This window comes from Haliotis asinina, chromosome 2 (genome assembly GCF_037392515.1).
Source record: "Haliotis asinina isolate JCU_RB_2024 chromosome 2, JCU_Hal_asi_v2, whole genome shotgun sequence".
Taxonomy (NCBI): domain Eukaryota; kingdom Metazoa; phylum Mollusca; class Gastropoda; order Lepetellida; family Haliotidae; genus Haliotis; species Haliotis asinina.
In genome coordinates this window covers 53,082,994-53,096,553 of record NC_090281.1, presented here as the reverse complement: position 1 = coordinate 53,096,553, position 13,560 = coordinate 53,082,994, and the positions used below count along the sequence as shown (strand labels likewise).

General features: G+C 41.2%; 1 protein-coding gene across 1 annotated transcript in view; it reads left to right on the top strand.

Moving 5' to 3' along the window:
* Positions 1-9,078, top strand: part of LOC137272682 (cyclic nucleotide-gated channel alpha-3-like) — a 28,064-nt gene extending 18,986 nt beyond the window's left edge. The window contains exons 3-4 of the mRNA XM_067805058.1: positions 6,963-7,174; positions 7,682-9,078. Of these exons, the coding sequence (XP_067661159.1) occupies positions 6,963-7,174; positions 7,682-9,078 (1,609 nt within the window). The remainder of the gene's footprint in view (positions 1-6,962; positions 7,175-7,681) is intronic.
* The last annotated feature ends 4,482 nt before the right edge of the window (positions 9,079-13,560 follow it).

Sequence of the window (13,560 nt, the reverse complement as noted above, 5' to 3'; positions counted from 1 at the left end):
TCTGCGTGTACTAGCCCTGACAAATTGTTGCCGGTTTTATCATGCTTGCCAGCATACATCATCTCATTCCTACCATTTCTTGTCATATAACCTCAAGCCAAGTGCAACTCACGAGTGAGTGAATGAGTTGGGATTTACCCTGCGTTAGTATTTCTCCTGCATCACGCCGGGGGAAAACCAGAAATGGGCCTCACTCATTGTACCCATGTGGGGATTCAAACCCGGGACTTAATGATCAGAGTGGCGAGGGAACGCCTCAACCACTGGACTTCTCCACAGCCCCTGTAATACATGATAACGAGAATCCCCTTTTAATATAACATCATGGTACGAAGCTTCGAGTTGCACCTGAATTCACGCGTGGAATAGTGGCAAATGTATGTTGTGAATCAAATCAAAACACAAGCCCTTCTTAACGAAACACCGTCGAGTGAGTGAGTGAGTTTAAACTGTACGTCGCACAGACGTGGTGCGAGAAATGAGCGTCATATAGTTGAAATACTGTTGGATCAGTCAATTTGGAAACAAATAAGGACACCCATGTAATCAAACCTTTTATTTTATTTAAGAAAATAAATTAGAAATTCATCAAAACTTTAGGTAAGAATATATTCTGAAAACATTACAGAAAATACTTCAGTTGTGAAATCAAACACTAAATAAATAAATAAATAAATAAATAAATAAATAAATAAATAAATAAATAAATAAATAAATAAATAAATAAATAAATAAATAAATGTCATGACTGGAAATCAAATTCGTATTATTTCAAAAATATAAGTTCTCAAATATGAGACAAGTCAATATGTGTGTATTTTCTCACCGAAACAAACTCTTATCCAATAAGATGCATTGTCAGATGATATAACCAAACCAAAACCTTCCTTCAAGACGATTGTTCCATGTATGGTTTCTGTCTGCGTATACCAAGGACGGTTAACATATTTAATTCATAAGTATTCATATGCCATTCATATTATACGGGCGAATAAATCGTTTTTTCACACCAGCAATTCTTGCGACAGTCAGGGACAGAAATCATTTATACAATTCCCCGTCGTGATCAATATAATGTGTTTATCAGCGCCCTGACTCGACGCACGCTCATGAGAAACGATTGTGTCTATATGTGTTTACTATATCTCATATGGACGTTTTCTGTGATGAAAATATGTATAAATCATATTTTCTGCAGTTACTTGTGTATATGGATGAAATTTTACTGTAGCAATAAATAGAAACCAATTTTTGGGAATTTTACTTTTGGACTATAATGGCGATACCAAACGCTATGTGGTCTCGCAATAGTACTACAATGTGAATTTACCTCCCGGCTCCGAAGAGCCCCAGACATTTTTTACGAGGTGATATATCTTTCCGTGGCACATAATGGTTTGCGAATGACTTGAGACTAGATGTGATGTGTGAGAGGTTCAACGTTCAAGTTAATTGCGCTTAGATAGCCACGTGCATGCTCGTGTATGTAGGAAGTGGAGGGGAGACATTGTTGGACCTCTCCGGCCTATTTCAGACTTCGTCTGCAGATACCATGAAGGCATTATACAGACTACGAGTAAATGCTAGTTTTGCAAAGTAACCAGTATCCGAAGCTTGACTGTAACCAGTACCCAAAGCGTGACTGTAACCAGCACCCAAGGCGTGACTGTAACCATTATCCGAAGCGTGACTGTAATCAGTATCCGAAGCGTGACTGTAACCAGTACCCAAAGCGTGACTGTAACCAACACCCAAGGCGTGACTGTAACCAGTACCCAAGGCGTGACTGTAACCAGTATCCGAAGCGTGACTGTAACCAGTACCCAAGGCGTGACTGTAACCAGTACCAAAGCGTGACTGTAACCAAATCCCAAGGTGTTTCTGTACCCAATATCCAAAGCGTGACTGTAACAATACCAAAGCTTCACTGTAACCAGTGTCCAAAGCTTGACTGTAACAAAACCGAAGACGTGATTGTAACCGTTCTCTGACATGCGTTTTACGCATAGTAGCGCCCACTTCATATCATCATGCACCGAATTAAAATTAGCCAAAATTACCCCTTTTCTTCTTCGTCCATTTGCAGACTGTTGTTCAGGCTTCAGTTCATAAGACTGCTCATTCCATCAGTTCTGTCGATTATGTGATGTAGTCATGGAAGCCAAATTGTACCGTTTTGCCGGTGAACGACCACAGTGACTAGTTGAAGGTTAAAGCATGCCGCCTACCCAACATGGAAGGTCACCAGTTTTATGCCCCCTTTATCGGTAGCGTTCTTCACTTCGCTAACCTCGAGCCCATCTCACTGTCCAACTTCTGCGGGGGCTGCACGTCATGATTCGTTTTTGTTTGCAATTGCGCCAGAAAGTCTAAAAGATGGCATGGGTTATCAAGAAAGGAATACGGAATGGCATTCGATAGCTTCCAAAAACTCTATAAACGTGAGGATTTCAACGTTCATCCAGTCACTGATTAACATAGTTTTTGAAATTTTCCTGATTATTTTCTTGTGCGAACTGCTAACTAGATTATCAGAGCGCCTGAAACCCGATTTAACACAAACTCTTGAAGTATTTGCACAGTGCCATTTTCTTCAAGTTACCAGGAAGATGGAGTTTGGTATCCCGGCGTGACACCACAGTTTCGGTTACCCAAAACGACCTTTCGAATTTGTAAGAAAGGATACAATTTTATGGATACCAGTTCCTTGTTTATTGCATATAGAGGGGCGATGGGGTTAGCCTAGTGGATAAAGCGTTCACTCGTCACGCCAAAGACCCGGGTTCGATTCCCCACATGGACACTATGTGAAGCCCATTTCTAGTGTCGCCGTTATATTGCTGATCGACGTTGCTAAAACCCATACTCTTTCACACTCACCCACTCACTCACTCACTTTTGTATCTGGATACGTTATTGTTGAAGTGGTAATAAAAGTGTATGTAAAAATCCCCTTCAATTTGCTACTGTCATAGAATATACATAACGTCGGTTGCTGCCATAACAATTCTTTAGTTACTCTTAAACGCCAAAGAAATAATTTCAGCTAAGACAACTTAAGTGCACATGCGTAGATAAGCAGAATTAAGGGTTAAAAACAGAATAAATGAGGTATTTCAAACTTTGACATTATACGCAAAATTATTCATGTGAATTCAGATCGTTTCAGAGTTTGTAACAGAAACAATCCTTGAACTTGGCCGAACTGGAAACACTGAGTGCTGCAAGCTGACATGTAGACTCAAGAACAGCTTAGTTCAACCAGCAAAAACCACTCGACTGGGGTTCACCTACAGATTGAATGCAAGTCTACTTAACTAAATTACGGCACAGAAAGCAAAGGGCTCTACAGGACATGAAGAACACCATCGCCGCTACATCTTCAAGCTTTAATCAAGCCTCGGTTTGGCCGAGCCTGCGTGTCCATTGATTGCCTCACATCGGAAGTTAGAAGGGAGCCGATCTAAACCCCGAACACTTGCGCTAATCTTATTCTGGTTAGATGATAAGTGACCAATTATTCCCCAGACGGGACTAAGCTTGATGTAAGCCTAGCCAACAGGACGCCAAGTAAAATAGGGTGCTACTCAAGTCGTAACCCAGTTGAAAAATCCTTCTCTCGTCACATCCAAATGGTTCTCTATGGCCACAGTCGTTCTAGGGGGCTGAATCCTATGGTTGGCATTGTTTACTTATCATTTCCTTCATCTAGTATCGACGCAGTTTAACCATAGCGCAGACTCTGTTTGTCTAAGCATGGGATAGCAAGGATAGTGTTTCGCTTAGGTCTATGGTCACGAACCTCTTCCGCTTGGTCTTCCTTCGTCTAACTAAAGTGTCATGGCGGCGCGAAAGGTCTAACCTCACTATTGACGTGCGCTTGCTCAAGTGAGAAAATTACTTTCTGTTTGTTATTCCTCTAAATCTACACGGCCTTTCAGTGACAGACCTACTCTTAAATAGAGCCACAAGTTCAATGGCCGGCCATTGCTCAGATGTGCCTTTCCACTTGAAATAATTTGTAATAATTTTGTTCAGGTTATGTGGGGCCCTATGCATCTATATGTCTGTTTTAAGGAGGGATGTTTCCTTCGTCGCTTGAGTCAATAAGAGGAAAGGATCCTGCAGTGCAAATATTTATTGGCATAACATTGTCCTAACGTCGATCTATCAGTGCATCATGCTTTCAACAGCGGCTTGTTGCCACAATATTGTCAGTGAAGGTTAAACACTCGCTGGATGAATGTGGCACGGGCCATGTGAATAACTACATAGGAAGCAAACATAATATTATTCCGGGCTTCTGGATCAACAGTTGGAAGATCAATGGGTTTTTAATTCTGGCTTTCTGCATGGTTAGATTATTTACAGGCTAGGAGCAGACCTCTAACACCCCCACAACTCTCCCCACACACCCTCTCAACAGTCCCGTAACACTCCCGTAATACCCATGTAACTGTCCGTAACATTCGTGTAACATCCCCATGACGCTCACGTAACGCCCGTATGATCCCCAAAATACTCCCGTAACACCAGTATCGTCCCCGAACAGCCTACGTCACCCCCATAACGCTGCCTAAAACCTATGTAACACGCCCGTAACATCCCTGTAACACTCCCGTAACACCCATTTAACATTCCTGTAACATCCGTGTAACAGAATCTTCGCCCACGTAACAATCCCATAACGTCATGTAACTCTCCCGTAACATCGCTGTGACACTTTCTTAACACCCATATAACACTGTCGTTACACCCATGTAACACTCCCGTAACACCCCGTTACTCTCTCGTAGGGCTCCCGTAACTCTTCAAGTAATAACTCAAGTTATAATTTTTAAAGATATTATTATTACCACAACGTTATCTAAAACAAAAAAAACAACACCGAAACAGTGCTAATGTAAAGGCACTATGTAACACCACACTTCTCTTAAAATAAATAATGTTTTTCTCATAAGACTATTAATTGGGAAGCTACCTTATAATTTATTTTCAAAGTAGGTATTAATTAGGCTACAATATGAAATTAAAACGTTCAAATGAATTAATGAAACGTTGAACATTTTTTTCAAATTAACCCCATATTGTTATGTCCCTTGCAGAGCGCTGAATGACGCTCACCTTCAAACCAGTTCGGCAAACGATAAACAACTGTTTTCGATCTACTGAGCAATTGTTTACATTCCATGTATGGCAAATGTTTTCCGTTTGGAAGCTGTTCGCCTCCAAGTTTCAATTATCAATTTAAGGAAAGTCTTAAGGGATAATAAGATTTTTATTGCATCAATAGGAAGCTGTAGTGTATTCATGCGCCTTAAGCTATATGATGCAAGCCAGAATACTGTCCGAAATGTGTGCCATTTCAGGTATTATGTGTATCCCCTATCCTTCTCCCAAATCCCGGACCCTCTCCTGTTGTGCTTGTAAGGTCCAAAGCACCACTATGTGCCTGTCTCAATGCATCAAATAGCACACGTCAAACATGAGTGTATATTATTTGGTTATCAGTAATCTATGCCTGTAGTAATAGGCAAGAAATGGGATCTGGTGGTCAGGCTCGCAGACATGCATGACACATGTCATCGTATCCCAGTTCTATAGATGCTATGTTGATCACTGAATTGTCTAGTCCAGAATCGATTATTTACAGAATGTCGCTATATAGCTGGAACATTGTCGAATGAGGCGTTCATTCATATTCCAAATTGAATGAGAAGTGTAACTATATGCCTTTAGCCATGTATGCAGATAATTACCACACCACGACCGTTATCGATATATAACCACAGACATTTGTGTGATCAAAATTATCAACACACATGACAGTTGTCAAACATGCACAGAAGTCCGTCCCGCCATATTGTAAAATTAGAAAGTCATTAATCGGTTATTCAGAGGGAAGCGTTATCTACACATTGGAGATGTATCAAATAACATTTTATATTCTATACATGGCGGTGGAATTAGTTTTGGTGACAACCCTATTGTATGAATATGAATATTTATAACCCCCCTACAAAGAAACAAATTACAGTGGTGTTGGATGGAGCGGTAGAGTTTCTTCCTTGTGCACACACCAGGGTGAATCAGAGGAAGGTCGCCATGTATATTTCCTTTATTCAACACAATTTTGTCCACAACAGATGACTGTATTATTGTGCAATCTTAGGAAATGACAAGCGTCTGTATGAAGTTGCACAAACGGAATTCAAAATGTCAACAACAGAGAATGAACGATCTCGAATATCTGCCGAAATATATTCCTGGGGGAATTAAAGGCAAATATGTGGTGAAAATGCTATGAATGAACTTCAGTAATATGAAGGTGGTCCAGTAAGAATGACTCACTCATCCAGTCACCCACTCACCCATCCACTCACACACCCATTCAGTCACTCATCCCCTCACCCAGTCACACACTCACTTACCCATCCACTGACTCACTTACACACTCACTCACCCAGTCAGTCACTCACTCACCCATCCCCTCACCCAGTCAGTCACTAACCCATCCACTGACTCACTCACCCACCCACTCACCCAGTCACCCACCCACTCACCCATTCCACCTCTCACTTATCCCCTCACCCTGTCACTCACTCACTTACCCATCCACTGACTCACTCACCCACTCACTCACCCATCCACTCACTCACTCATCCCCTCACCCACTCACTCACTCACTTACCCATCCACTCACTCACACACTCACTCACATAGTCACCCGCTCACTCACTCATCCACTCACTCACTTACCCATCCACTCACTCACACACTCACTCACCTACTCACTCACTCACTTATCCACGCACTCACTCACACACTCACTCACCCACTCACTCACTCACTCACCCATCCACGCACTCACTCACACACTCACACACTCACTCACCCAGGCACCCACTCACCCAGTCACGAAGTCACCCACTCACTCATTCACTGTTTTTTTGCTGGTGCAGGTACTGGAAACACTTCTACGTGGACCCGTCCGAGGGGTTCTACTACCGCTGGCTGTTCTTCATCTCCGTGGCAGTCACATACAACCTCGTCTTCATCATCGCCCGGGCGGTGTTCTGGGAGCTCCAGGAGCGGTTCCAGTCTCTGTGGCTCACGTTGGACTATCTCAGTGACTTCTTTTATCTCCTGGACATGTGGGTGCAATTCAGAACAGGTGAGCTATGTTGACGAAGTGAAATGGTAAATATATAGAGGATACAAAGCGACCTTCCGTGTAATACCGTTTTTAATAAACGAGTTAATGATTTGGTATCAAACGAGCGAAAGCCGCGAAATTCCCTACAGTGTGAGGACTCTCAGCTTTCCGCGAGTCAAGCAAGGTCTAGTAAAACTGCGACATCGGCATTAGCATTGTGACGTCACAACTTTGAACCATTTTGACGTCATACGTCAAGCGGTATTACACTAGTGCAATATTGCCGTAAAAATATAATGCCGTAAAAATATTACACTGCAGTATCTTCAGCGGGTGAGTAATGATATCCCTTATAGACGATTAGCACTCTGGTAACCTTAGTAAGGGGAAGCATGGTGCAGAAAAACCAAGGTTCAAACTAAGGCCGAATCTAACATCCGAGGTAACTAGTGGACTCCGGGTAAACACACCAGTGCCCCGATCTTTTACTTGGAATATATTTTTAATTGTATTGTGTCATTTCAGGTTACTTGGAACAAGGCCTAATGGTAACCGACCCTGTCAAACTCAGGAAAAACTACATGAAAACGCGGACATTTATCCTAGACGTTGTGAGTGTCCTACCCACAGACCTGTTTTATTTCCTCACAGGACTGAATACACCGGAGATCCGATTTAATCGCCTCCTCAGAGTGAAACGGCTTCTGGAATTCTTCGACCGAACTGAGACAAGAACGAGCTTTACCAATATGTTCCGAATATTCCATCTTGTGTTGTATATATTGATAATTATCCATTGGAATGCATGTATATATTTTGCAATAAGTGGGCTTATTGGTTACGGTTCAGACGGCTGGGTGTACGGAAACGTAAGTGACCCAAAGTACAAGCCGCTCAGTCGGAAGTATATATACAGTTTTTACTGGTCAACCTTGACCTTGACAACAATAGGAGAAACTCCTCAACCAGAGAGAGATGGAGAGTATCTGTTTGTGGTGGTGGATTTCTTGATCGGTGTGTTAATCTTCGCCACCATTGTGGGAAATGTTGGTAGTATGATCACAAACATGAACGCCGCTCGTTCAGAGTTCCAGCAAAAAATGGACGGAGTCAAACAGTACATGGAGTTCCGAAAAGTCAGCAAGGAACTCGAGGAGAGAGTCATTAAGTGGTTTGATTATCTATGGACAAACAAGCAATCACTGAATGAGGAGGAGGTACTAGCAGCATTGCCAGACAAACTGAAAGCCGAGATGGCAATTCATGTGCATTTGGAAACACTAAAGCGTGTCAGCATTTTTCAGGACTGTGAACCCGGACTTCTTGTGGAGCTTGTGTTGAAGCTCAAACTTCAGGTGTTTAGCCCCGGGGATTACATCTGTCGGAAGGGTGACATTGGCCGGGAAATGTACATTGTCAAAAGGGGTAAGCTAAGCGTTGTGGGAGACGATGGCCACACGGTGTTTGCAACGTTAAGCGAAGGAAGTGTCTTCGGTGAAGTCAGTATATTGAACATTGCTGGCAACAAAACAGGCAACAGAAGGACAGCCAATGTACGTAGTCTAGGCTACAGTGACCTCTTCTGTCTCTCTAAGGACGACTTGTGGGATGCTCTAGGTGAGTACCCGGAAGCTAAGAGGAAGTTAATAGAATGTGGACGACAGATCCTAAAGAAGGACAACCTTCTGGATGAGGATGCCATGAGAAAGGAAGAAGAGAAACAGGAAACTGCAGAACAGAAGATGGAGAGAATAGACTCTGGGCTGGATACTCTCCAGACGCGGTTTGCCCGCTTGCTAGCAGACTTCAACAGCACTCAGCAAAGACTTAAACAACGACTTACGAAAGTGGAGAAGGTTCTGGCTCGAGACGGAGATGCCCTCTCGAATATTTCAGCACTGGAGTTGGATCAGAAGTTATGAGATACATGTATCTCTTCGATATATTCTATTCTGTGATTTATATACATGTCTTCGTGTAATAACCTTGTTACCAGAGTCTAGAACTGTTGACAGTGTTTCTGATTGCAGTTTGGAGAATATTTTGAACTGTATCAAATATTTATGACCAAATTTGAATGTTACGAGAAAACACAAGCCTAGAACAGTGCCAGGATATATTTTCTCAGAAACGGTTACTGGATGACTACAGTCTATGGATGACCTCCTGTTGTTCAATGGATGTAACTATATCTCCGGAACTCTCTGCGAGCTCCATCTTAAAATACTCATTTGAGAGTTGTAAATATGTTCCAAATAGAATACTTGTGTGGGTTGGTCAAGATTAAATCGGATATTTGTGTTAAGAACAATGTTCGACTGATGTAGTTCGTGTGCCAGGGTGAATGAGAATCTCTGGGACATTTAGACAAACTGTGAGTCTTTGAACGTTTACTTGTTAAGTTAAGATTATTTATTATAGAATAACAGCTCGGGGCAGAACTGAGATGTTAACAACAGAATCAGCTTTACAATAACTGATGCTTGTTTTATATTACAAACTTAGTTCTGTGATAAATGCTGTTAGTTATTGTTGAATTTCATTTGATTTGATAGTTTGGTTTCCTGGACGTTTGAGTGCTGGTTCATTTCAAACATTGCGCTGGACGCTACTGTAGGAGCAGGATACAGGATCTAGATAGTAACTCTCAGCTTCAAAACACGAAATTCATGCAGTACATGACAGAATCAACATTAAACGCCAGACAGGATGAGCCAAATCATTCATAATCATTTGTTGACGGGGTAGCTAATCCAAGGATGAAAGATCAAAGGAAAGTGTTTTTTTCAAATTCACTACACTCATATGTTCTACGAATTTCAACTTTTATCGTGTCAGATTGCATTGAAGCGATTTAATGTGTTTTCAGATGAAGTAAATTTCTGTGTTCCCTTGTCACCTTCATTAAACAGTCGTGTTACTTTGATGAAGTGAAATATTTCATTGCTGTTTAAGGCTTTTTTCAATAAATATTAAACACCTCGCAGAAACTGTTCCTATATTGGCAACCTGTAGGCTATTGTGCATTGTCATCAGTGAATGAGTGAGTGGCTGTTCCTATGTTACCAGTACTCTAGGGGGAGGCCGAGTTCATGCCGCACTTACTGTCACCGTGTGGGGTCGAATCCGGGTGTACAGGTGCCAGGTTTACACTTTAACCATTAGACTACCCACTGACCCAAAGTGTTGTTGTGAGGTCTCTTTTTTTTAAAACTGTGTCAGCGAATCTAAAGGTTCCTGAAATCCTGAAAATATCATTTCAAAATAAGATTGAATGGACGGATTTCATTTAAATAGAATTTCTGTTTTATCCTATGTATTGGTAGTGGAGGTAGTATAGGACGACTTAGACCAGAAGAAATGTCTGTATGCGTCCACCCTCGGTATAGGTACCTGTACGTAGTTAGCTCCCTTGGGAAATTTATGATACTTGGTTCGAATGCCGATTCTATGTTTGTCAGCAGTGTACCCTAAACCTCCACTCACGTTGTACTCGTCTGAAACCTTCCAACTTATATCAACCCGACACAGGGCGGTTTGGGAGCCTAATGGTTAAAGCGTCCGCTAGTCACGCTTAAGAACCAGGTTCGCTTCCCCACAGGGGTCTGAAGCCTATTTCTGGTATCCAGCGTCGTGATACTACTGGAATATTGCTGAAAGCAGCGTAAAACTACACTCACTCAAGCTGACACGCCACGGTATAAGACAAATACTGGTAAATCAAGTCCGCTTGCACTGCTCAGCGGTGGTAAACTAAGTTCTCTCACTCACTCACTCACTCACTCACTCACTCACTCACTCACAGGCACTGTCATTGTGTCCGAACTATCTCGTGCGTAGACATTTATCATTTCGGTTTTTTCCTAATTCTGACAGGGCTATTATCATAATCCTCGAGGGTCATTTTAGCAAATGTCCAGCAGCGATATTATGTTAACACAAACAATCAAAAACTATTACGTTTAATACCAACCAATTCCATCACTACCGCTTCTGTCGTAATGGGTTTTTTGTTGTTGTTTTTCTGATGACCATTATTCATTGCTTGATATCCTTAGTCAGCTAACCAGTTGTAACATCAGTAGGCAATGGACCAGTTATTGTGATATTGTAGTGTCACTTGCAGCTCTGTGAAATTTGTCCATACCAACATTTGTCACGTTTGTGAAAACATTAATCATATGAACCCGATATTCAAATACCTTAACGTAATACCCTGCACCGTGTCCTTTCTTCGCTGCCACAGGTGACCGTGACGTCATTTTCATCGCCTTCGTTATAACACCACCCATACTATGTTCACCTTGACCACAAAATGACCACATGTGTTAACCATATGACGACGTGGCCCAATGCATATGCATCCAAGCCCCAATCGAGCTTACTCTTGAAACTGACCACCTAAGCTGTGTATACATATTTATTTGTGTTTTTCCTATATATGTTACCATTTCATTTCCATTTCATGTCTATTTCTTATTTTACAACCATATTCACGTCTAGATAGAGATCTTTAGAAAATCACCTGTTCCTATTTTTATAAAGTCTTCTTGTTTCAACTTTGTAGTTTAAGGATGGTTCATGTATTCATTCTTGATAGTTTTAGATAAACAAAATGTGATATAATCTTCATTTGTACATGTACATTTCTTGTATATAGGTGTTACGTTTATTGCAATATAGAGTGTTATGTACTTGCGGTTGACAATGGCAGAACCAGAGTGTACGTGTTTGTGTGCGTGCGTGTGTGTGTGAGAGAGAGATAGAAAGATAGAAAAAAAGAGGAGGAGAATCAGACAAGAGTATAAATGAACCCGCAGTTTTATAATCATGGTTGATCTATATGTCGAATTCGTGCTTGGCTTTCAAGCGCAAGCATTTAGCTAATATCTGTGATGTTTGTAGAATATTGATATACTTAAACATACAGTTTGTTACACGATTATGTTTTGGAACCGCCCTAATGGATAAGCATTAAATGTTTTGTTTTTTGTTCTTTTGCTGTTTTGTTTGCTTTCCATTTTTGTCTTTTTGTGTTGTTTTGGGGTTGTTGCTTTAATTTTATTTTGGTTTTGTTTTGTTTTTTGTTTATTGGGTGGGGGGTGGGGGTGGGATAGGGGGTGGGGGAGTGGTATTGCACGTACCTGAGTATTCTACTAACCTCAGTTAGATATGGTTGTTGATTTGAATTGAATCCCGGTTCGCCAGTATTGTTCTTTGACGTTTGACAAGACCAACCTAGTACACAAACACAGTATTCCGGGATTTCCTCCCATATTGAGACGATCCACCATACGGACTATTAAGCAAATTTTCCAAATGCCTTTCCCTTTGACAAACCTCGCTCCTCTATCTTGTCGATAGAATTCATTCAAAAGTTTGTATTATTACAGTAAACAAGGGCGATCGAAAATACCCCAGATTACCGTTTTATTGCCAGAAGGTACCACATGCGTTTTGTTAAAGGAATGAATCCATTAGTCTAGGTGCAGTTTGTTACACCCTACCTCAAGAATTTAATAACCAAAACATTATTTTTTTGTTTGCTTGTTTTAATGTTATTTTGTATTTATTTCCATTAGATTTCTGGGGTTTTTTGTACTTTCTTCATTCCTCACCGACGAAAACTGGGGGTTATTTTATTTATAACCAACTTGATAGCTAATGATTGATAACCCCAAACGCCAAATGATCTGAGTGCCGTTGTACAAAACAACCTTAACGCTAAGACTACCTTAAACCTGTGTTAAGGTATGGGAGTTAGGTCACCTTAACGCTAAGACTACCTTAAACCCTTGTGTTAAGGTGTGGGAGTTAGGTCACCTTAACGCTAAGACTGCCTTAAACCTGTGTTAAGATATGGGAGTTAGGTCACCTTAACGCTAAGACTACCTTAAACCCTTGTGTTAAGGTGTGGGAGTTAGGTCACCTTAACGCTAAGACTGCCTTAAACCTGTGTTAAGATATGGGAGTTAGGTCACCTTAACGCTAAGACTACCTTAAACCCGTGTTAAGGTATGGAAGTTAGGTCACTTCTGCCCAAAGATCGTTTTGTACATCGCGGCCCTGTGCCCCGTTTCACAAAACTCTCGCAAGCCTAAGATCTCGTAACTTTTCTCTTAGTATTTGTACGTCCTATGTTACAGTATGCCAGGTAGAAATGTTACGAGGAAAGTTACGAGATCTTAGGCTTACGAGAGTTTTGTGAAACGGGACCCTGGTCATTTGTTGTATAAGCCAATGCCCCATTTTGATAAGATCCCAAGTCTTTTCACGAGTCGTGTACATTTAGTAAAACCTCACAACATTTGTATTAAGTATCATTTGCAGGTGCAGAAAAATGTTTTTTTCAATTAGTGTATAAGTTCATGTTTCAAAGTTGTATTAGTTAAAGATTTATTATT